The sequence below is a fragment of the Aptenodytes patagonicus genome, chromosome 13, assembly GCF_965638725.1.
Source record: "Aptenodytes patagonicus chromosome 13, bAptPat1.pri.cur, whole genome shotgun sequence".
Taxonomy (NCBI): Eukaryota; Metazoa; Chordata; class Aves; order Sphenisciformes; family Spheniscidae; genus Aptenodytes; species Aptenodytes patagonicus.
This window is the reverse complement of record NC_134961.1, coordinates 203,541-228,716: the sequence shown is the minus strand read 5'-3', so window position 1 is coordinate 228,716 and position 25,176 is coordinate 203,541. Positions and strand designations below refer to the sequence as shown.

At 45.2% G+C, this 25,176-nt stretch overlaps 2 protein-coding genes across 11 annotated transcripts in view; one reads left to right on the top strand and one right to left on the bottom strand.

Moving 5' to 3' along the window:
• Positions 1–2,153, top strand: part of NPRL3 (NPR3 like, GATOR1 complex subunit) — a 46,092-nt gene extending 43,939 nt beyond the window's left edge. For all 6 annotated transcript variants that reach the window (XM_076351192.1, XM_076351191.1, XM_076351194.1 and 3 more), the window contains one exon: positions 1,350–2,153. In XM_076351192.1, the coding sequence (XP_076207307.1) occupies positions 1,350–1,515 (166 nt within the window). In that variant the 3' untranslated portion in view covers positions 1,516–2,153. The remainder of the gene's footprint in view (positions 1–1,349) is intronic.
• A 1,886-nt stretch (positions 2,154–4,039) lies between these two features.
• Positions 4,040–22,907, bottom strand: MPG (N-methylpurine DNA glycosylase). 5 transcript variants are annotated; one of them, XM_076351202.1, is made up of 8 exons: positions 22,838–22,907; positions 20,856–21,001; positions 19,917–20,030; positions 16,656–16,694; positions 16,077–16,225; positions 15,223–15,448; positions 11,520–11,724; positions 4,040–4,567 (listed from the first exon to the last, which is right to left on the bottom strand). In XM_076351202.1, the coding sequence occupies exons 6-8, from the start codon at positions 15,442–15,444 to the stop codon at positions 4,173–4,175; spliced, it is 822 nt and encodes a 273-aa protein (XP_076207317.1). In that variant the 5' UTR covers positions 15,445–15,448; positions 16,077–16,225; positions 16,656–16,694; positions 19,917–20,030; positions 20,856–21,001; positions 22,838–22,907; the 3' UTR covers positions 4,040–4,172. The 5 variants fall into 5 exon arrangements, with proteins under 5 accessions (XP_076207317.1, XP_076207313.1, XP_076207312.1 ...); XM_076351198.1 differs by lacking the exon at positions 16,656–16,694 and having other exon boundaries at positions 22,823–22,907; XM_076351197.1 differs by lacking the exon at positions 16,656–16,694.
• Positions 22,908–25,176: the final 2,269 nt, after the last annotated feature.

Below are 25,176 nucleotides of genomic sequence, written 5' to 3'. Positions count from 1 at the left end.
CGGAAGACAGCCAGGCAAACGTCAGTCCTTCAGGGAAAGCATGAGAGGCCTCACCCTACTGTCACGTGAAAATAGGCAGGAATGCTTTAAGGGATATTTGGTGTCTTTCGAGGGCTGTTCCTGCATGAGGACTGTATGAATGAATTGGAAAACAGATCTTGTCATCTCCATTCATTTTTACTGTCAGTTGGCATGAAGCAGCAGGCCAGCGTATTCCTAAGCTGCAGATGGGTATGGCAGCACGAGCAAAAGCTGCTGAAGCGCAGAGCAGAACGTGATGTGTAACACATGCGGACGCACATCTGTCTGCATAGCTGGGGAAGTGATTCTGGCGTACGCGTTTGGGCCTTGACGGGTAGGAGTATTTGAGCGACACGTGCAGTATGGTTCCTCCGTTTGGGAGGTTGTTAAGACAATTAAGAGACTGAGCAGCAAACTCTAGCTTTGTCTGGAGGGCTGGCTTGGTGTTACGGCTCTGAAGGGTCTCTGGGGAGCAGGTCCTCAGCAACTGGGGACTTACTTGCTGCAGTGAAGAGGCTGCAGCGGTTTGTCTTAGACCTGGCTGTGATTGACTGCAGGGCCGAGGTTATCTGATGTCTGTAGCATAACGGTGCCCAACAAAGGGGTATCTATCTGTGCCACCTCTATTTAAAGAGAGCTGGGAATTTAAGAAGTCAGTGTGGTTTTAGCTTAGACTTCAGAGTTTTAGAGCTCTTTGGGGGCTTTATAACTCCCAGAGCTTCTCTGTGGTGCCTTGTCACCAAAGTTTCCATCTCCCTGTTGTGACTGCTCCTCCTGCCCCAAGCTGACCAAACCTCAAGAGCACACGACCTGTAGTTACCAAGCCCCTTGGGCTGCTGTGAGGGAAAATATGCGAAAAGCAAGTGCAGGTACGCAGGCCTGTGATGCAGAGCTGTGACGGAGGGCAGTGTAGACCCAGGTAAGAGAGGGCAGAAGTAAATCTGCCACTTCCTGACTGCTCAAGGCTTGTTGGCACTTGTGGTTCCTTGCTTTCTGGAGTTAAAACTGTGTTGAAAATTGACAGTCATCTCAGGAAAGGCCCCAGGCTAGGAAACCTTTTGATACAAGGAGGACCTCTGCAAAGCCCCGAGGAGGGGGAGTCCCCTGCTTTTCCAGGGGATTTCTGTGCTAAGGTAAGAACCTTACCTTTCTGCCTAAGGTAAGAACCGATTTAATTCACTTCACTTTTCATGTAAATGAGGGACACAACCCGAACACCTTCTGATTTGCATCCTAGGGGAGAGGAAACCTTGAGGGTGGCAGTATCGGTTCTAGCTGCGTGCACTTGCTTTTGGCCCACGTGCCTCCCTTGCTCTCCTTCCCCGCAGGCTGCTGCACTATTTCCGAGGCCGACACCATTTGGAGGAGATCATGTACAACGAGAACATGCGTCGCTCCCAGCTCCTGATGCTGTTTGACAAATTCCGCAGCGTGCTGGTGGTGACCAGCCACGAGGACCCCGTGATTTCAGTTTTTCAGTCTCTCTTAAAGTGACCCTACTGGCAAAGGAAGGGAACCTGCTACACTCTCCATACTGATAGTCTACAAGATGTCTAAAAACTAAAGGAGGCCATTTCAATTCCTTCTTGCCATGTGACATAGAGCAGTTTCTCCCCCTCCGTGCCTCAATTTCCCATCTGCTTCCTGTGGTGACAGCCGAGGACAGTCTGTGCGAGGGCTCTGGGGCCTGCTGCAGGACAGCGTGCGCTTGCTCAGCCTGGATTCCTGCCGCACCATGTTCACAGCACGGGAACTGCCAGCGCACAGCCCTTCCCTGACCCTGCTTTCTCCCCAGGGCTTCCGAGAGTGGGCCAAGAAGATTTCCACTGCAGTGTTACTGACAGTCACCTTTGGGTGGACGCTGGTGCACCAGAACTGCTTTCTCCGCTCTCCAACATGACTGCTGGGTCATTCAGCCGCGAGCACCGTTTGTGAGCAGCCTGTCCCTACGGCAGAGCGCGCATGGGCTCTGCTCAAGGGCAGAGTGGAGTTGGCCTGGCTTTTAGGGAAATGTCCCTGGGCCCCGAGGAATTCTGTTTGATCATCATTATCTGGCAGCAGTGAGGACATAGGTAGAAAGGCAAAGTATCACAAGTAAACAGTTTCATGAGTAAGAATGACTCGCTCGCTGTTACAGCTTATTGTTTCCCCAGTATCCTTATTACTAAGTGTCCATTGGAGCACGGCTGTCACCAAGCAGCCCTGTTTGTGGGTTTTCAGGGTTTCCAGTTTTTGACTGGGGGTGGGGAGCTTGGTTGTTGAGCAGGACTGAAATTAGCTGGCCAAGCTGCTAGTGCATGGACATACTAGTTCCCCACAGCCAGAGGCTGGTGCTAAGGGCACTCAGACTTGTCCCCCAGGGCTTGTTTTGTTCTTCCATTCCCCTCCCTGCAAGCGTGGCTGTGGCTGCAGGGAACCAGACTGGGTTAAAGCTATCCAGCTGAAAAACAAGATACAGGTCTTTACATGGCTGCGTTTCCTGATCTGGTTCAGGACTGCTCCTCCAGCCGTGCCGGGGCTAGAACAAGAGGCGACAGCCCTGTTTCTGGGGTCGGCAGGAGCTTATGCCAGCTCACCCCCAGCCTGCGTGAGGCCACTGTTCCCCACAGCTGCTCACTGCTCTGTGCTGCATACCCAGGGAAGCGGGGCGGGGGGAGACCTTTACCTCCATGGCGGTGGATTCCAGGGGTGTATGTTGTTAAAAGACTGTCAGGCTCCTCCTTAAGACCGTCCCTTATGCCACACACACAAGCTGGAGTTTTTCCCAGAGTTGCAGGCTCTCACAGAGCAGCTTCACTTGCCCACACACAAATTGGGTGAAACTGTGAGCTTTATATAACTTACCTACCACCAGCAAGGCACAGTCACGCCGGGAGAGCCCAGTGTCCACAGTGCACCAGATACCCGATGACACCTACTTACTCACGGTCCCTTCAGTGAGTCTTCCCCTGCAGCCGCAAGCAGGGATGTTGTAGAAGAGCAAAAGCAATATCCGACCTAAAAATCAGATCAACATTGCTGAAGGGCCCCAGTCCCAACCAGCCCTCATCAACTGCATCTCAAGGTGAGCTACTGAGATCAGCATAACAAGGGGCCAAACAAGATTTTTTTCATGTGATGGGGACGAGGGTTTTGAAGAACTTGAGCTTTTTTCTTGCATATGAATCCTAAGGTGAGGGGAGGGGGGTGGGGGTGTGTGTCCCTGTCACCCTTCAAACTGCCAGCGTGGCTGCAGTTCTGCGGGTTCTGCCCTAAATCCTATGGGGTTTTTCCCCCTGTACCTCATGGCAGGCTGCAGCATCACAGAAAGCTCAGCGTCAGTGCTTTCTCTGTGTTGGGGTTCACACCCTGGTAAGTTCTGAACTGGTCCGAAAAGCAGCTGGGAAAACAAACAAAAAAATTCTTGTTCTCTAAGCTGGATGTTATAGACTGGTATAGGTTGGAAGGGGTCTCTGGAGGTCTTTTGTCAAAACCTCTGCTCAAAGAAAATGTGTTAGGTCAGGTCACTCAGGAGCTTGTCCAGTGGAGGTTTGAATGTCCCACAGCCTCTCTGGGCCCCTGTGCCAGTGTTTGACCACCCTCGTGGTAAAAATTTTTTCCATACAGCTACTGAGAATTTCCTGTTTTCCAGCTTGTGCCCATTGCCTCTCATCCTGTCTGACAAAAGCCTGGCTCTGTCTTCTCTACACCCTCCCACTAGGTAGTTGTAGACAACAGTGAGATCCGTCCTTTACCTCCTCTTCTCCCAGCTCTCATCCTTTCAGTCAGCCCTGCTGCCATCCAGTCTTTTGACTATTCCCCTGCGGCAACCAAGCGATGGCCTCTACTGGGGGCCAGCAGCAATGGGAGCAGCACAGCAGGTCAGAGCTGTGAACCTTCACCACTCACCCACCTTAATTAAGCCTGGATCCACTGGCAAGGGAGACAGTGGCCTTCATCGTCCAAAACCAACCTCAGTTCTGGCTGGGAGACCCACGCCAGTCTGCCCCACAAATAAAACTCCACCTTGCCCCATTCATTATGATAAAGTACATTTATTGTTAAAAACCTCCAAGCCACTCTGTCTGCCCTAGCTGCTGCCATGACATAGCTTGAAGCTGTCATACAGAGCACAGCTCAAGTCCTGGCCGGTGGCACACTTGCAAGACTTGTCAGCTGCAAGAGAAGTGTCCCATTGCTGCCATCTCTCTCTCCGTTTTCTTGTCTACAACACTCACAAATTTGTTTCCTCGTAAATAAAACCTGAGAGGTTTCTGTGCCCACTCTCCCCTGTTGCCAACACCAATCCTTGTTGTGGCTACCACGTCCTGCTCCCCTGGTAGGTCATGTCCAGGCACCATCCAGATGGCTGCATCTTGAGTCAAGTCCCTTTGGTCAAAAGCTTTATCAATCCCAAATGCTTGGCAGAGCTTGGAGGGTCCATTACACAGCTGCCAGTCCTTCAGCAGCTTTGTGGGTCCTTTCCTTGAAGCGCTGCGCAGCTCTCTCATCGCATCTAAACCCTGAAGAGGTTCCAAAGAGCGAAGTAATACTGCAGCCCCTTCCCCTGTGCAGAACAAGAACCACATGTTAGTACAGGGCTGTTCATCAAGAACGTCTCAGCTTTCAGCCCCACCACCAGCAGGAGCACTTCAGCTCTGAGCCTGTGGCTCAGCTTAGCCTGATGGAGCAGGGGATTGCCTGCTGCGCCCAACCACAGGGTCTGTCCTCCTCTCGGGCTGCTTCGCTTCAAATGCCAAAGCCTCTGGAGTGAGCCGCTAACCCGTGGTCAGTGCGCTCCCTTCCCTCTTCTGAATGTCCAGTGTCCCACAGCTATGTGTCCTTTATGCATCAGTGCTGACTTGCTCTTCCCCAACCCCACTTCTTGATGTTACTAAGTCTAGCTGCTGCTCCAAGGCTCACCAGAGGGCAAGAGGTTTTTCTTATGTCAGCACAATGTTCAGGAATAAATACACATATGGTTCAGTTTTGGCATAGCTATCCAAAGCTGCTCCCAAACCCAGTGGATTTATAATAAACTCTGATTATAAGAACTCCAGCTAACGGAGGAGGAATGAGTCCAGATGCCACTGGCAGAAAGAGGCAGCTTGCAGAGTTAGGCTGGACAAAGAAACCTGGGAAGGAGCTGCAGGCACCGGGAGCAGCTGCTGTCTGTGCTGCTGCTGAGGGAGCCCTGGCTGCAGGTGTTACCAATTCAAACACCCTCTTGGAGGTGTAACAGCAGGTGGGATGACCATGGCTTTGGGTAACGGCATAGCTACAAGGGAGAGCAGTCCGAACCCTTGTGCCAGGGAAGCTCTCGCAAGACAGGGACCTGGGGCAGGACGGGGCTGCACCGTCTCTGGCTGTGGGATGCACGGCCCCGGGAGCATCCCTCCATCAGAGACCTTTCTGTGACAAGAAGTGAAGAAAACTGACAGATTCTCTTCTCAAATGTGATTTGCCACCCTGTCAGGAGCCTTAGGAAACTCCAGCTCCCCACAGCTGTTGTGATCAGCTGCCCTCCCTGATTTTGGTGACAGTGAAGCAAAGATGCAGCTCTGAGCACAGACGTTCCCCTGTGATGAGGATCTCCAGCCTAAGTGGGACATAAACAGTTCCTTGATACTTTCCACTGGACAGCAAGGAAGGTCTTCTCATGACCTTGAGTGGGTGAGGAGAGAGCCTAGTAAAGCAGTCTGTGTGCTGCCCCACACAGCACCCCTTGTGCTGGGGCCGCCCACAGCATTCCTCCCCGCCAGCATCTTCGTGCTCGGTGATGCCGCTCCACAAGAATCCCCTCTCCCTCTCCAGCCTCAAACATCTGGAGCCATGCTCCCTCCTGGCAAAGGCTTTTTTTGTAGGCACTGACATATCCCTAAGGACCTGCGATTTCCAAAAATAGAATCCCTCTCATATTTTGTATAAATCCCACACTAAATTACCCTCCTGGGCTCCCATCTGAGCCTATCAACTGAGGACCTGATTTCTGGCTTTTGTGAGGTGTGCCTCTTGCCCTGAACCTGCTCAGAGCCCCCGCTGCCCTCAGTACAGCTCGGTGAAGTCAACAGACTTACTTCCAACAGCTGTCAGCAATCTGTTCCCAGGCACTCCCTTCTCTAACGAAGGGGATTGATGCTAATCTGGCAGCCAAAAGCTGCTTCTCTGTGCTACAGTGATTTAGAGCTCAAAGGTCATTTTAGATTTTTAAGAACATGTTCCATGTCCTAATTCTGCTTTTCATCCATGCACAAAGAAACATCCTTCGCATCGGGATGCTGCCTCACCCACCAGGAACAACTGTGAGATTCTGAGCAATCCCTAATTACACTAGTACTTGCCTTCATCCAGGACAAATGCAAGTGGAAACCGTGGTTACGCTTTAATTGAACCAAGTCCTTGGGAGTTCACGTGAAGAGAGACAACTGCAGGTGCTCCCAGAGCATCGGCAGAGCCGCGGCAGGGGGTACCTGGCATTTCTGTCTCTGGCTGCTCTTTCTGCACTTCTACAAGAAAGTTTTCACACTCTTTCTAGCCGTGTGCAACACAGACCACGCTCTCTGCTCCGAGCCAGCAGCCCCTGAATGTGAGAGCAACACCACAAGAGCTTTGGGAAGAGGTGGAGAGAGCAGGCAGGATAAGAGTGCAGGGATGCCATGACGAGCTACTGCCTTCTCTGCCCCCACCTGTCCCCACACCCCTGGGCTGATGTTCGGGTCCTCCTGAGCATACTTGCACATCAGAAGTTTTATTTTAACTACCAAAGAGTAGCTGAATCCTTCTGGCTCATCTCCTGCCTGCCAGAGTGCTTCAGCCTGCCTTCCTCCCTCTTCGCAGTCTGCAGCAGTTTGCTCTCAGGGGTTATGTGGCTTCAGCATCTGCCTGACACGGATGCGGCCGCTGACATGCCACCAGCAGCAGTGCTAGTCCAGAGATGCCTCCTCCCATGCCTAAGAGTCACTCCATGTAACGAGTGGCATTCGAAGCTAAAAGCTGCGATCTAACGACGACGCAGGGACCAATTCTTTCCCTGAGCAGCTAGAAATCAGAAAGTGATAGGGAAGTCCCACACCCCCACTGCGCAGCTTGCTGCTCCTTCCCTGGAATGGCTCCAGCTCTCATTCTTGGAAACCGCTCTTAGCCGCTGGAGAGAAGAAAACTTTCTCTCTCCACCCGTCTGACTCACTGCTCCCAAAACACTTCCTTCAAAGTCCTAGTCTAGGATCCAAAAGTTAGAGGGAAGTTCACGCAGTGTGACCCGGGCCTGGGTAGAGCATCACTGGGGTGTCGATTTTACAAGCTATTCTTTCAGATCTGGCAGCAATACACACAGCTTGGCAAATTCCAGAGAAACAAATCACAGCAAAGTCAAAGAGAAGCTTGATTGGCATTTAGCCTCTTCCTGAAGTGAGGGAAGCCCAACATCCCTCTTAACCTTAGGGAAAGCTCTTTGTACTAAGATTATTTTGCTGCTCAGGATTCATGCCCACTGAAAGACATTGGTTATATTTTTTCTATAAACTCTTCTTCCTCTCTCATCTATGATTTCTCCAAAAAACCAATGTAGTGATGCCCGCCACGGCTTCAGGCAGTAGCACTGTTTGACCCAGTGATGGGAAGACCTCTCACAGTAAAATCCCACACGATGCAGCTTTATCTCAGTGATGAGCACAAAGATTTCCCCTTCCTCAGTGACAAAAAAATATTTGAGCCCACCCTTCAACTTATTATGGTTTTATGAACACAAAGATACGGTCAAGTGAACTCAACTGAACACACTAACAGTCACAACTTCTTGCCCCAGCAAAGTGGCAAAACAACAGGCTACAGCTGAAGTGCTTCCGACATCTGTTGCGGCATCAGGCTGGGCTGGGGACGTACTGCTGAGGACACTACAGTGCTGGTGGCTCTCAAGGCTTTTGTAGCTGCTCTACCAAGCACCTCTGCTGGTGACACACCTTTCTCTATCCCCGAGTGATAGCGCTGAGCCTGAAGTTTAGCATAAGCCAAATACAGAAAACAGAGAAGAAGGTTTATTCTATCTGGTATCAAAATAGACGATGCTACAAGGTTATGTGTCGAGAGAGCTCTAAAGAGCCAGAGTCTCATGAGCCAAATACCCCATTCTTGACAAGCTAAGCAGAAGGGAGCAAGTAGGAGCAGCACATAAAGCTTTGCACATCTTGTATAGGCCTCAGATCCTGAGCTGATTAAGGACCAAGAAGGCCCCAGCATGATTCAAGTCAGTGTTAAACTACTTTTTAAAACAAAGTCTGCTGCAACAGTCCAATTCATGCTGCTTGCCTGGTCCCAAGAGCATGTGTGCCTGGGACAGCCCTGTGCAGTGCCTGTGCCAAAAAACGGGCCACACAGGGACAGTGCAGCACTCTGATCCCTCTCCAGTAAAAGGACGGCTGCTCTCATTAAGCTAGCGGCTCCAAATCAGCTCTATGGTCACTCAGTTCAAGAGTCTGAGAAGCAGCAGGACAGCAGTCACTGCCAGTACTTAAGAGAATATACTGGTTTTCTGAACTGCTTGCCTTCCTCCCACAAGGATCTTGTAATTTAAGCAGCACAAGGACTTGCCTACACTACAAAACTAGATAGTTTAATCTAAGCCAGCTAAGAATTCATTTGTGATTATTAGTTTGTGCTAACTTTAATAGAGCACCTAAACCCACGCTAGCTCTCAGTTAAATCTATGTGCTTGTTCCAACAGTCTCCAGAAACAAATGTTTTGTTAAAAATCAGTGTATGACTGCATGAGTATTTTGATGCAAACCACCCAATGGCCAAACAGAAACATCTTTCAAGAGTCATTTGGAAAATCTCTGGAACTGATTTCTCCTGAAATCAACCTCGGGTTTTCCCCTAATTCTCATGTCATTCAGTATGAACTTTGCTAACATGTGTCCAGGTCAAAATTGAAATGGCTTAAGACGGGGTCGATTTGTGTGTGTTTGAAGACACCAGGGAACCCCCAAAGACCTTTCCCCTTCTCCACTGCTCCAGTTTGCTGCAGCAATGCCATACAGTATTCCCAGATGCAAACCCCAACTACTCATATAAAGCAAGTTGCTCTGCTGTCCTGAAATTTGTGTGCATGTCTAGACTTGTTCTGCTCCTCCCCTCTACTTACAGAAAGATACAACAAAACTGGAACAGATTCAGGGACAGGCAACCAGGATGATCAAAGTTATGGACTAGCTTTGGAGCAAGAGCCTAAGGAAGGAATAACTAAGTAGACTAGAAACCTTCAGCTTGGAAGACAGCTGAGGAGGGTATATGAAAGATCCCGGGAGATCACAGGAGGCAGAAGATGATATATGGGAATAGATGCAATCACCCCATGCTCTCCACTGTTTAACTCCTGGTGCTCTGCAGCTCTGCACTGCCAAAATCCAAGAAAAGAGTGATGCAGCTCTGGGACATCACTGGAGATGTGCCCCTCGAAAAAGCAAAGCATTTAGTGTTCTCTCAGGAATTTGTGTTCAGTCTTTCCAAGCGACACCTTCAGAAATATGTTCATATTCCTTTTATAGTCTCCTGGTCAGCCACTCAGGTTTTCACAGCATTCCCAGGCAGACCCTGAAGCACTTGGATATTTTGCGTCAAATTCCCTGCACAAAGATGATGGAACTGATTACATCCGAATTTCATGCTCTAAGCAGAGTGTGGTCTGTGCTACTAAGAGGGACCAAGCTATGCCACAACAGACTTTTTTTTTTTTTTTTTTGCCAGTGTTTCCTTGTGTTTTATGCACAGCCACAGCCAGATTCAAAACAAAGTTTCCAAGATCAGTCCCCTATCCAGAAAATGAAATGCTTTTGCCTTCTACCCAGGTGCACAAGTGCCACCACGAAAGATGACCTCCTCAATCCTTCCCTCAGACTAAACGACAGGACAGGCTTCTTCTCCATCTCTGGTATGATTCATCCTCAAATTCTTTCTTTCAACACATCTGCACATGGGCAAATATACTGCAGGAGTAAATCGTACTTACGCAGATGCATCTGCGATACACAACATGCACAGCCATGCTATTTACTTCAGTGCGTTCCTGACAAAGCAGGTAGCGACAGCTGTGCTTGGTGTCAGCATAGCTGCATGTGTGACAGGCTAATGGAGAACACGAACAAAAAATCCAACTAAATCCATCACAACAGTGAATTCTTTAACTGATTTTCTACAAAACTAAACACAGGTATAAAAGGGAAAATTTCCCAAATTATAAATGTCAAAGAAATCTTTCTAGAATTCACAGGCTAAGCATCTTTTTTTAATAAAAATTATTATTCCTAATATTTCAAACACTAAGAATCCCATCCTGAATAAAGAACCATTCTGCTTTCATTATCTGAGCAGATTTGGCAGAGACAACATAATGAAATTCACATGTGTTCATCCACCAGACTCCAGACCTCCATTAGAAAGACGGGCTCTTCCCCCACAGTATAACCTGGCACTGTTTTTCTGCTTGGCGCCTGTCCAAAGGCCAAAACCTGAGGATTAATGGTCACTGTTACAACATTTGCTTTCCACTTACCAATACACAAGTGGTGGCTTTTTTTTTTTAAGCTGTATCTTTGAAATGGCGAAAAAGAAAAGAAATTATTTATTTTCGAGATTTTTTTCTAACAAAATTAGTATTTATCTAAGAAATACCTGCTGCCATTTCAAGGTGTCTAATTAACCAATAGCTTTATTGCAAGGCAGACAGTGTCATTCTTACAGGGAATTAAAAAAAACAAGCTTTAGAAGTAACACTTGCATATTAAGAGGAGCTGTGGAAGGAGAGTCTCGGTAAATTCCAGAATAATTTGATTAGAGGTTGATTATATTATCTTGAGAATAATAAAAGAAGATTGAAGATTCTGTAACAGTCTGGGTATTTTGATTTGGGGGGGGGGGTTTGTTTGTTTTAAGATACAGTGAAGTGGCTAAAATGCTCCTACACTGACTCCTTGCTTAAGCTTAGGACATCTCAGACCTTTTTGTTTTCCCCAACATTTACAGCTTCTGAAGATAAAGGTAGGAGACAGAAGAGTTTCTTGTCATGACAACAGATACCAAGATTTAGGCTGTCATTAGACTGCAAGTTTACTTCTACGTCACCACTTTCGAGGAACAAAGTTCACTGAATCACATGAATAAGGCAGCAGCCCAGGTCATCAAAACTGAAAGCTCCATCCTGTCAAGATTCTCCTCCAGCCCTTAGTCCTTATTTCTGCGCCCGAACAGCTCGTATGGCTCACGGCTGGGACCAAAACCCCACCGGGCTGGTCACTGTGCAGCTGGAGATGGGCCTTGCTTGTAACGTTGAAAGTTAATAAGCTGTCGGCCCACGGTTACATACTGCTCACAATGGCAAAACCCAGGTCCCAAGGAAAGACTGTGACAGCAAGTCATTGACTTCACAGAGCCTATAGGGAGCTCACAAGTGACCGCAACATGGCAAGCGTAGCTTGAAATATCAGCCCCATGCTATAGGCATTAAAACTATTTCAGCCTCAGCTTACCTTGGCTGGAAACATTCACGCAGAAATAAATCCCGTAGATCTGATACACGTACAGAGTTCCTGGTTTCATGAACATTGCCGCGTTTCGTTGAGTTTGCTTCCCACCTTTCGAGTGGGAAGCTTCATCTTCCCCACCCAGATAAGCTTCTGTTTCAACAATCCTCCCCCAGAGTTCTCTGCCATCAGGAAGTTTGCGAACTAAAATCTGAAAGAGAGGTCGGAGTGCATCAGTTAGCAACCCTCTACAAAATAACCAGAGCGCAAGAGCTGCGGAAACAAAGTCGTCAGAAAAAAGGACCTGATGGTACTACATACTCTCCTCTCCAGCTAGCAGTCCAGCCGGTAGGCTAACGTGAACTTTTTCAGCTTCTACTGTCCAGGCCACAGCCCAGTACAAGAAGTTCCTATCTGTCGTTCACCCCACAAAATGCCTGGAGTGTCTAGATGTGGCAGTATCATAAAGAACCAATATATGATCCTATATACAATAAAGCCCACAGAGTTGCTTTCGTGGTTATTTTCTGTATTCTCCACCCCAATCCACCAGGTTTAAGGCAAAAAGCACCACCCGTATCAACTTTGAAGCATCATGAATGCTTTAGATATTCTTTAGATCAGAAGAAATACGACAGTGGCACGATTAAATAACTACTATGATTAGATAGTCTCTCTCCACAGAGATGTTTCAAACAAGTCCTAGTCCCTAACCATAGAGATAATCATGACCAGAGTGAGTATCAATGCTATTTCTGTATTTTCTGCACCGCAGAGAGGGGCAATGCAGGAGAGCTGGGAATTGGCTTCAGGCAGACAACAACAGAGCTTTGTTATTACAGTGTGTTCCCTGCTGCTGGTACCTCCTTATAGAAAACAAGCAGATGCAGGGGAAAAAAAAAAACCATGACAGTGAAAAGATTATCTTTAAAAATAAAACAATCACTAAATTTCATACAAAGTTTTTTGTGGTTTGACCTGATTTCTAAACTTTTTGTTTTACTTAATGTATGTTTAAGAAATACTGCAGTATAGTCTCATTTAGGCAACAGCTATTGGTTTAATTATACTATATTCAGTGCTTCCACATTTGAAAACCAGCCATTCAAAAATGACCTTCAAGAAACAAAGCTTAATTCCTAACAGATGTCTGTGCTGGATTGCTAATGCAGTTATTGACCTGACCCAGTACGGATGCTCCAGAAGTCGGTTTCAAATGTTGCAACTCCGGTATATCAAGGTTTCGCTATGGCACTTCTGAAATTGTTGAGAACAATCAGCTTATTATTTTTATGAAAAATGCAGTGCCTTCAGAAAAGCACTGGTGTTTAGCAACTGCCTGTGAACACCCCAAAAGCACACGCACGTGGCCACATTTCTCTTTCAATATGATGAAATGCAATGGTTAGGTTATGATTTTAAAAGCATGCAGGCATTTCCCTGACTCTTCAGACACAGCAAATATTCACAGTTAAACAGTTTAAAAATGGTGATCATTCACAATACCTCACAGTAAACTATTTTATAGAGGTTTTTATTTCTCACTGAGGACGTAATATTGGTGTTATGACAGTTCATTTTGAGAGGCCATTTATTGTGTGTATGTTTTGCGGTATTTTTTTGCTTCTAAGAACTCAAGTATCGTGTTTAAGGTAAGCAATATTAATATACCAGGCACCTCCAAAATTTGGTAGAATGAAGATAATGAATGAAACACTAAATTACCATTATAGTTATAATTCTAAGAAAATGAGAGAATAGACTGGGTCATGGGAGTTACACTTTAAAGAAAATCTAAAATTAACATAGAAATCGCTTGGCTTGTAATTCTACGCCTAAATAGGAAAAGTATGGAATAAGGACTAAAATATCATCTGCCTGGGGTAACTGAATGCATAAGGATGTTGGAGTCATTAAGACAAAAAAATGCATCAGTACTGGGAGGCTTCAGGTATCCTCATATAGGCCAAGTAAATATCACAGTAGGACAGGACACAGGCTATGTTTTTTTTAGACACCATCAAATACTTTGCAGAGTAAGTAACCGGGGATCTCAAAAGAAAAGACTAAACTCTCAAACTGATCCAGAGAAAAATGCAAAGTCTTTTCCAAAGACTTATCCCCGAAGAACAACTTTGTATCGTGACCGTGAAGTATAAAGTTCAGTGGCCTTCCACAAGCATTAAGGTCCAAAAATAATCTGTCAGAGTTCTGCTTACCAGCAAAAAGGGGAAACTACATAAAGTGAGGAAGCTTGTTAGGAAGAACTCAAAAGAGGCAGCCAAAGGTTAAAGCTGGAAAGGCAAGCCTCTAGCAGGATGTCTCTAAAGATAGCAAACACACATGACATATCAGAGAGAGGTTAAGATAGACCAAGAAAAACCCAGCAGGGTTAAGAAGCAGAGCAAAGGCGTCAATTACAAGCAAGACAATATCCTTAGAAAATAAAAAAAAAAAAGCTAGACACAGCAAGACAGGCCAAAGCCAACAGTTTGTGGAACAAATTCCTGAAGTTATCTAAACCAATGAGAACCCAGAGAGTCTGTTCACCCTACAGACAATAAAGGTATAAAAAAGACTCGGAGAAGATAAGACCATAGCAGTGAAACTAAAAACACATTTTGCAATTGCGTTTAGGAGGTCTCAGACTGGAACCTTTTATAGGGAAAACACTGGAGGAACTCCCTCCCATGGAGACAGCAGGAGAGTTTTTTGAAGGACTCTCTAAGCAGAAGAGACACGTTTAATCTCCCCCACTCTGATTTCCAAAGGCTTTCAACAAGATCCAAAGATTCCTCAAAGTTTCTGCAATGGGATAAGGGAGAAGGTCCTTTCATGAAGAAGTAATGGCTTGAAAACTCAGAAACAAAAGCTAGGAATAGCATTTTTCAGAGTGAAGAGAGTTTAACTGTGGGACTGTGGAGTCCTAAATGTCTCCACAGTAGGGCCTGTGCTGCCTTGCATATTTGTGTTAATAACTTCAGAAAGGTGATCGTTAGAGAGCCCACCATGTGTACTGACAATATTGAGTTACTCAGAACAGCAAAAATAAAAGCAGGTAGTATGAGATAAAACTTCCAAAGCATACAGGGCAGCATGAAAGAATGTACCAAGCAGTCTGCTGAACTTGCAGATAAGAATGAAATACTCAAGCACACTATGACAGTGGATACTGGTCAAGGAAGGCCAAGGGCCTGCCATGCTATTAGCATCACAAGGTAGTAAAATGGAGGCAGAGAAGGAGATGTTGCTGACTGCAGAGCATTACTTTCCACTGGGCTAAGCAAGAGCCAAAACCAAATAAAGGAATACCTGAAAGGAAAATAATGAGCCTGAAAAAACCTTCAAACCACAAACAGCAAAGTACATTTCAGTGAACCAGAAAAAAGGGAGAAAAACTCCACAAAAACTAATTCTGAAATGGGACAGTAAACTAAACCTGAAAAATTACTCCTCTGACTTCATCCAGAACAGATTTGGCTACTAGTCTTTAAACTCCACTGAAAAATTACTCCTCTGACTTCATCCAAAATAGATTTGGCTACTAGTCTTTAAATTCCACTGAACTTAACAAGAGAAGGAATGAGAGCTGTATTCCTAAAATAGCAAAGCCCTGGAGTCAAATGGCAAAAAAAGGATTTCATCCTTTTACGCTAAGTTATTAGCTAGCACACGCTCCAGTACAGTAATCTCAGCGTTCATGTCTTACCTGTCCCAGAAAGGACTTGGCCAGACTAATACAGGGCTGGTTGAAAAAATCTGCTTCTAGCTGGGAAGAATTTTTTTTCTCTATTGCAAAGTATTTGCTGCTTTTTGGAGAAGAATTCCCGTCAGGCATAGCGTTCAGGTTCTCCAAGGCATCAAAAGGAGGGAAGCTGGAGTTGCTTTGGAGAGCACTTAATTGAGCCAACAGCTTTCTTTTTCTTGGCATAGTTCTAGAAAATTGATATAAACATAATTAGGAATATAAAGCTTATTTAAAAGTAACTCATTTCCACAAACTCTTAATTTTTACACATCTCTCCACAACAATGCATCTGAAAGCTGCAACTCATTGGACAACCTAGGCAAACTACAGAAGCAGGTGACAGATTTAGCTGTGTCTACATCAGGCTAGGCAAATACTGGGCTCTACTGATAAGCAAGTAGAAAACTGGAGTTTGAGTATTCATCTTTTAAGGATTACAGATAAAAAGCAACTCTGCTCCACTCAGCACTAAAAATAAGTTTGCTAACTGTTAGGTTAGGAAATTCAGAAATTGAAAACAAAGATGAACCAGTACTACATACTTTTTACCTAGAACTAACGTAAACTGTTAAGCAGACAGAAGAAGATAGGAAACAACCACCTCAAAAATTGTGCTGACTCAGAAAGTCCACAGAAGTCATGTATCAATCATTTTAACCAGTAACGTAACCAAATTAGAATCTAAAACTCCACAGGACACAGAACATTTGAGCTGGGAGATGCCCTGTTTACAGTCACAGTGACAAACTTGTTTATCATGCTGTAGAAACGTTTGTGTTAGAACCTCCACAAAATAAGCTTTGAATTCAACCTACCAGAACGATGAAGAGCAGTCTGTTCCAGTCAACAGTATGTATTCATACAGGCAACTACGTAACCTGAGATTGTTCTTCTAGGTTTGCCACCAATTTACTATGCAAGCTTCAAAAAGTTAGTTTCTTTTTCTGTGCCGCAGTCCTTATACCTGTTGAACAGGAACAAACTTATTTATTCACTGTATAAAGCACTTTGAAATAGGCTAAGAGATTTTGGAGCTGGAGATCATGATACCAGCAGTGCATCATTAGCTCAAACTCAAGAACAATCTGCAGTTTTCTTTTGGTCTAGCAAAAGACCATCTCCCAGCTGGGGCATTGCTGGAGATGCTCTTCAGCCTTTTTTATACAAAAGGCTATGAAGTGGGGAATGCACTCTTCCTATACTGAATACACAAAAAGCTGAAACCAAACTTTTTAAATTCCCCCATTGGGACTAAATTTGGAAAAGTGTCAGCCTCAAAAAAGGACTTTTACAAGAGAATGCAAAGACACCAGGTTTTAGAAGATGCCTTATCAGTTCTGAAATTCAACCACATGTAGATAATAAGGCAAAAAAGCATAAGTTCAACATCATACCTAATTAGAAATGGAGAAAAATCCTATATTCAGCTGAACCTGTAAGGGAAGTATATACATAATTAAGTAGCTGTTTGCCACTCATTTTTCACCAGATCATCAGCTTTTAAAAATGACTACAAAAACCTTCACCATCAAAAACAATCTTTATCTTGCTCTGATGTTTCTCGCAAAGAAAGAGCCGCCAGCAATAGTTTCCTTGAACTACACAGAAACAAATTCAGCATTGCTACACTCTGGATGACCAGTGCCAATTCCCCAACAGTGTTACATTTCACTTCAGAAGAATCCAGACACAAACATATAAAAATAGGCAGCTAAAAAAAAAAATAAATAAATCACATTGGCATGACTGGCAGGGAGATGGGATTTTTTTTTTTCTAAACATCTAATTCTTTATTGCAATAATTCAGTGATGCCAGAGACTTGCCACAGAACGGCCAGCTCCATGCCAGGTATTCTGCTCTGAACTGTGGCTTTCACCTGGTGGGAATTCTTAAAAATTTTGTCAGGAGTCACCAACCCGCCTCAGACAAAATTGCCTGGTGGCCTTCGCAAATGAGAGTCCTGTCTAGGAGGAAGGGTGCAAATAGGAAAAAGGGTTGCAGGAAGGAAGGGATGGAGGAGGAACACTTCCCCGTATCAGACTGACCCTCTAAAAGACTCGGTCAAGGGAACGCTTCACACTGAAGACAGTACCTCCAGACTTCTCTGACAGTATTAACTGGAACTTCCAGTTCATCAGCCATACATAAAGACACGCTGAAAACATGGCCAGTTTGAGTGGAGCATTAACTCATTTGGTAATTTGTGCTCTTATGGAATGCGACATCAGAAACAGGATCCGAGTTGCCTGGCACCTATTGCCTTTCAATTAAGTAATTCTTAAAAGCTGCAAGTGCGCTTATGTAAATGTTATACTGGCAGCCTTAGGGCACTTGTAATTTCATTGCTATGGGCTGATCCTAGACGGATCTCAGCACTTTCAACTCTCATTAGAAATAGCAGTAGGATACTGCCTTATAGTCATGAGAAATGGGTCACATACAAAAACGTGATGCTTTAAAAGCAAAAACGCAGAATGAGGGGACTGCAATACCACCTCAGAAATCCAGAAAAACCCCAATCTACCTTTTGTCTCCCTGCTTGTTCATACCAAGATATGAAACATAAAACTCTATGCCTCAAAGTCTATCTACACTTTCTATAAAGGATGTTGCTTGTATATACAAATCCCTTCTTGCCTATGAAAAAGCACACTGCAGAAGACAGTGCATATCAAGTACCCAAGCCCTGTGTATTTGGGAAGTAAAAGACACCATCTCTTCATGTTACAGGCAAATTCTGCAACTCTTCATTTCTACCTAGATTTTCTTGCTTGTATAGTAAACAAACTCTACTTCTGTGCCGCAAGAATCAGTTGTGGGTTTAATCACTTTTTACTAATCCTGTTGTAACCAAACTAGCTACAAGTTGTTAAGCACATGTGTGTACACATGCACAAAAAAAAGTATGGAAGTCAGAAAAGGAAGATCAAGAGCTGAGTTAAGTCTTCACAAGTGCCTGAAGTGTTCAGGGCTGCTGGGCTAGTCTCAGGCAAGCGTTCAGGGACCCTGCAAGCCAGAATCAGGAAGACACTGAAAATCCGCGTAAAATACAGCTCAGCGGCAGATACACCCTGTAGTCAAGGCACAACTGAGTCTACACAGGCTTCTTTAATCCTTATTATAAGACTGCATTTGCAGGTATTTCCTCATGTATTTAATGAGCTTTCACTAAAAGGAGGTAAAAAAAAAAATCCCACCAGTAATTTGCATGTCTTTTTGGCTCACAGGTCCAGATACCTGCAGCTGCAAAGTTTTCCTCATGCAGATATATCTTTCTGAAAGCACGATGAAGAAGCGTACATAAGAACACGTTGCCACTTCTGGTGAGACAATTCCTCATACAAATTCCCAGTTGTACAGATTTTATGTGGGAATACATGAACTGTCAATACTGAGTCAGACCAAAGGACACGTTTGCCTGTATCCTGCTCTCCAGCACAGGTCAAAAGCAGGAACCTAGGGAAGAACAGAATAAGCACACAGTGCTTCTCCACACATCCTCCATGTCTCTAGGCCAGAACCTTCCGAACTCCAGGCACAGTTTCTGTGTGCTTAGTAACTCTGAGCTTATGCAGTCTTCCTGAGCCTGTGTAAAAACTATCCAAACTGAGACTTTACTGATGAAGAAAGCTTCACAGAATTAGTCATTACGGCTCCAAAAACTCACTCATTTTGTGTGTGAAATTGGGACTGCTCCCCACCCACATGAATCAGTTTACATTTGCAATTCATCACCATCAGCCCTCTTCTTTACCACCTCAAATAATGTAAAGCCAGCTGGCAACATTGTTTTTCCAGGTCATATCCAAAACATCCCTGCAGCACTCCAATGGCGACCTCCAGCCACCACGAGGGCTGCCCATTTACTCACATCCTCTTTCCTCTCTTTGCACCAACTGTTTATTTATGACAGGGAACTCCCTTGTTATGTCAGGGGCTGCTCAGGTGAGGGCTCCTGTTTAAAAGCTTCCTGCAATCTGAGTACAGACTGTAAGCCAGACCTCTCAACATGCTTATTTAGACCCTCAGAGAATACCAACATTTTTTAAGGCATGACTTTCCATTACAAAAGCCACATTGGCTCTTCCCCACCATATAATATTCATGCAGGTGTCCAATAATTCTACCTTGCTATATTTTCTACTAATTCAGTTGGTAATGGTCAAACTTCCTGGTCCGCAGCCCACAGATTTCCCCTAGAACTCTCTTTAAAAAGTAGTGACATGTTTGCTGCTCTCCAGTCCACAGGTATTACTTTTCAGTGAGAAGGGAGTGACCATCGTTAGCAGCACTGTCGCTGGGGGCTTCATCTGGTTCGGCAACTTGTTCCTGCCTGTTGTCTATTTGTTCCATAACCTCTTACCCAGACACTTCATTTTAAGCCAGGTCCTTCAACGAGTTCTCAGCAAGAAGGATTTCCATCCAACTTTCCTGTCTAGTCTAACCTATTAGTAACCAGAAGTAAGCTAATAATGTATAGCTTCCTGGACAACAGTGTGAGAAGCAAGCAAAGAAAAGCCTTCTTGAAAGAAGAGTGCAGGCAGGAGCTAATATACTATAAATATTAAGTCAATCTCTCCACAGACAGACTTTGACACTATGTGCAATCCTACTAATACCTCAAAAGTACGGCAAAATGAATGGGTTTATTCACCTTACTGAATGCTGGGGATGTCATTTCCTGCAAGGCGTCCTTGCAATTCCACTCCTTGCTCCTACTGCCTACTGGACATCTTGAGCTTTTTGGAATGAAAACTTACTCATCCTTCTGTAAAGAACAAGGAAGATAACAATGAGGGAGAGCGATGACAAATCATGAAAAACCCAAAAAGCCTTCACAGCAAAATTATGCTCCGTTTTGGCTGACTCTCTTAAACCATTTTGTTTTGTTCTGTTCCCCCCCCCCGCCCAAAATTCTAGCTGCTATTTTTAACTGAGTGCCAAACTTGCATATTAAATGAAAGCAAACAAGTTAATATAATACTGACAATGGATGTTAGCTAGCTCAGCCTTCTGAGATTTGAGTTAACCAAGCCAGCATTTAGTTAAGCAAGGCAGTGTTTAGAGAGGCCACAAACACTGATCAGGAAATGGACATAAGGATTCAAAATCATCTGCAGTTCAGGTTTTTTTTCTTTATATCTACATTATCTGTAGCAAATGTACGTTGGGTATATTGGGCTAATCATCCAAGAGCTATAAGTCTTATTTTTTTTTCACTTATATGACAGCAGCGAGAACACTCCTGATTTGTAAAGCACATTGAAAGAACTATATAAGGGGATACAGAACTAGTTACACTTAAGTCTTAGGTACCCATCTTATAAAACAACCCTAGAAAATACATTCCTTCCTCAATCTTAATATTGCATCAGAAACAATTTAGTTCAGGCATGGCAGTTTGACTCAATGACCAAAGATGTTTCACCAAAGCCTTCATTAATGCACTGACAAAAAGGAAAACTTATGACTCAAATGCTCAAACATCTGAAAAACATCCACAAAGAGAGTTCCACTTAAGAGTTCCTGTTGAAGCACCAGTAACTTAACGACTAGGAAGAAAAGCATAAGCAGCAAAGACACAAAGATTTACCTGCAAAAGGATCCTGGAGTTGCTCCCTGCAGGAGCATGGAAGCAGAGGGTTCTCACACCTCCTCCTGAGAAGCCAGCCCTAGGCTCAGGCTCAGAGAAAGGACCTGCTCCACATCCAGTTTTACAAAGGAGGACCGTGTGAAGTCCTATGAGAAATCTTTGACTTAGAGGAAGAGAGATTATTTCCTCCAGATTTCAGACCAAGCTACTCAAAGAAAGGCCTTAGTATTCACGCTTTGCACAAAGAACGTGAGCTCTGCAGCAAAACCATGTGGAGGAAATCACCACCACATTTGGCAATCAGTCATGAGACAGGCTCAGTAACAGCTAAGGTGCTGCTCAAGGCGATTAAATTGGGACTGATTCAATGCACATGCGATGAGCCCCTCTCTTCAGCGAGAAGGTCCCCTTCTTCTGTTTTCAACCAGAGGAAAGGCTTGTCCTACATTTAGCCATTCAGGATTAATCTGTACAGTATATCCCTGTTACAGAGACACTATTTGTGTGTACTTTGCATTGCATTACCAGACACTGTTAAACAGTTATAGTAAGAAAACAGAACACTGGATCAAAGCCTTAACAGGTGATGGTCTGCAGAGATATGAGGGTAAATGCAGGTGAAGATAAATAGCTGATGTATTTATTTATTTATTTATTATCTATCATGGTGGACATTTTCCAAACACTAGAACAAAGCCTTCAGGCCCTATATAAACAAAGAAGGATCTGAGGAGAGAGGACAATTTCCCGCACAGCTTTGGTTATTTGCTGTATGTGACAGTAGCTTGCTAATGGCAAGTGAGACAAAACACTTCTGATGATGTATCAGAGGAACAAAAGCAAAAGTCTCTTCTATAAAAAGATGCTTCCAGGAAACCAGCAAATCACTGCTGACTGTAGAGGCTGTGAAAATCTGAGTCAGACACAGATTTGAACCAGTAGAGTGCAAAGGCGCTCCCGCTCGTGCCACAGTAGCCTAGTTTCTGACATGGCAACCTTATTTAGAAAAGCCTCCATTTTTCAAAACAGGTTTGCAGCACATTTCCATAGACTGGGTATTTCTCCTCCTTATAGGGTCCAAACCACACCACTTTTGTGACACATCTGTACAGCAGCTGCTCTTCCAGCATTTAACTGTGAAATCACTCTTCTCCCAAAATCTCTACAGCATCTATTACCGATTCCATAATCTGTTTACTTAGTTATGCACAAAAATGCCAGAGGATGCTCTCTGCAGAACAAAAGCGACATGGGAGCTAGGAAATTGCAGTGCAACCTTATTCAAAGTGCATTTGTACACCTTATTTAACCAGCTGATCACACGCCTCCTTCCCCCTGGTCTGAACTGTATTCAGAAGATGGGGATGTTACCTTTTCCTCAATGTTTATCACATAGCCTTTGCAATATCTTCGATCCACGACGTACATAAAATAGTTTTTATAGTACTAGGAAGGGTCTTTTCCTCATGCAGGCCTGTTACACAGCAATAAACAGCACCGATAGCCATGAAGGCAGTGCAAGACCCCTCACAGCTTTTTCTATTAGATACACGGGAAGCATTTACTTCAGCTGGTGAAATCTTTCTGTGCAAAAACGGTCAATGTGGCACTAAGCAGACTCTACAAGTACATTATTTTTACACAGTACGGTAACGAATATGCTCATGTTTTTAAAGGGAGTCAGGCCTCGGAGCAGCAGCGCCGGGCCGGGCCTGCAGCGAGGAAAGGGAGCGGCCTCGCAGCGCCCCCGGGGCGGCCCCGGCACCCCCCGCCGCGCTGGGCAAGGCCGGTCGGGCCCGACCGGCCTTGCCCAGCGCGGCGGGCGGTGTCGGGCCCGCCGCCGGGCCCAGGCCTCGGAGCCCGCCGTCAACAGCCGGAGCTCCCTCACCCCGCCCAGGCCGGGCCGGGCCCAGCGCCCGCCCCAAGGCGGCCCGGCCCGGCCCGGCCCGGCCCCTCCGCACACGCACCTGCCGGAGACTCACCGCGCCGCCGCCGGCCGCTTTCCCGCCTCGGCCGGGTCGCGGGCTGTAACCGCCGCGGGAGGGCGCGGGAAGGCCCTGCCCGGAGGCCCGGCGGAAGCCGGGAGCTCTCCTGTGGGGCGTGCCCGGCGCGGCGTGAGGGGAGGCGGGTCTGAGGCCGGAGAAGTGCCGGTAGAGCTGCGCTGCGGCTGTTAGGACTGAAGACCCCTCTTTTACCCGACACCTCACTCTGTAGATGGCGATGGTCCACAATCAAATTGATTTACAGCCTCTTCTCTGAGCTCGCTTGATCTCTCATCGTTGCTCTTGTTTTCTGGACCGCAGATCCTCTGTAAGCTGTCTTTGAACTCTTCCTGGTTTTCGGCATCCACGCTCACACTCCTTGCTGTTTCATATTAATACTACTCAGAAGAATAAAGGGGTGAATATACATTCCAATGAATATGAACAGTCACAAGCTGGCTTTATAGAAAGCTGTGTTAATTATTCCCTCAGTTCCCCAAGTAACAAGTATCTGGCCTGCAGAAAAAAATCTTGGCTTCAGCTTTTAACCAGATGGAGCATATGGTCAAAATGGGGTCAAAATACCATTTGCCTCACAACTTTCTGGAGACACGCAGTTAGGGCTGTTGAGTCGTAAACAAGTGTTTGCACGAAGGGTATGAGGGAAAGTCTGATGGATCAAAATGGATTTATTCCCATTTGTATAATAAAATACTGATTCCAAGCTAGCACTAGCTCGGACAGCACCAGCTAGGAGCCAGCCATGCAGAGAAGGAACGCTTAGTGTCTACCCCATTCATAAATCTGCAAGGAAGAAGGATAAATTACTGACTAAAATTTTAGGAGACATCAACAGCTTTGGAGGTGCAGCCAGGTGTACGAGTGGCTAAGGGTGGCCTTATGGAGGCAGAAATGGGGACTAACAGTCCAGTGGTGAGCTCAAAAGTGAGGAAGCCAGATAAAAAGCTTTGACATTCCTGTAAACCCTGAATTGAACCCAGAATTTCCAAATTTTACTATTCCTGTTTAATAAGAAGATGCAAAAAAAACCCAAACCAACCATGAATGGAGCAAATTCAGAGTCTGTTACACAATATTCATTCTTTCTGACTATGAAGAAACAGCTAATGTACTTTGGAACCCAGAGCAACACCAAGAATGCACTGAAAAGCCCTTAAATCATTGTTGTGAAGCATGACAGCACCGTTACTGTAGTGGTGTAAAAAAGAAAGGGAAGGAAACATGCGTACATCTTAAAGTTATTGATACTTTAATTAGAGATGTCTGTATGATTTTTTAGTCAATATGGACAAAGATAAGCTCACAAGAGTTAGGATTCCCTGGAGAGATATTACCTGCTGGCTGCATGAATGCGTTTAGCTCCAGTCTGAAATCAGCCGTTTGTGTTAGTAGCAAAGACAACAAGAGAAGTTTTTAAAAATCATTAACAAAGTTGACTGAGTGAGTGTCTCCGAAAGAGCATCTTGGACTTCCTGACTTGCATGGTTCACATCCCAGCTTTAATGTGGTATTAATATACGAAAGGAAGACCAAGAAAGTGCATGAAAAGGAAGATAACCAAACATCAAACTGGCCTTTCAGCAAATTCTGAAAATTAAAGGAGAAACTAAGCAAGAATGAGAGATGTGGGAAGGATTTCCTGGGGTCAGACGAGTTCAGCTCTGCAGACTTTCTCCTGTGGGAGTCTGTGGGACAGGCACTGTCAGGAATGCTGGCTTCTTTGACGGCCGATCTATTTCATGCCCAAAGGAAGTATTTAAAGCTTTTAGCACCTGAGGAATACAAATTGCTCCAAGCTACAGCATATGCCATGTTCTTCATTTGTCCAATAACTTCAGTGTTACAGAATCAACACTTAAAATAGCCTCCTGTAAAAGCTGATCTGTTTGGGAAGAGTAAAGTTTCCCTCCCTACTGGGCAAAAACATTTTTTATGTGAGAGGAATGACTTGGAAGCCGTGGTTAGAAAGTCTGGCTTTCGGAGACCCTGGGGTCTGTGGCACACTGCATGCATACAGTGCGCTGGGCTTTTCTTGGAGCAAAAACTGTGTTTGCAGAGTGGTTCCCTACAGCTTCCAGGATATGCAGACTGCTGACTTACCATCCTTTTACAGTGAGGACAGCAGATCAGCATGGAAGCAGAAGAAAGCAGAAGGGACAGATATTCAAGTTTTCTCTGCGTAAGATACCAAATCAAGCTTCAGCGGTATCTGCTGAAAGCCTCCCCTGTCCAGTTAGAGAGAGACATGGGGTCAGTTCCCCACCAATGGCCATTGACTGGCCACTTCACATGGCCACGCTACTCTCGCCAGCATTTGC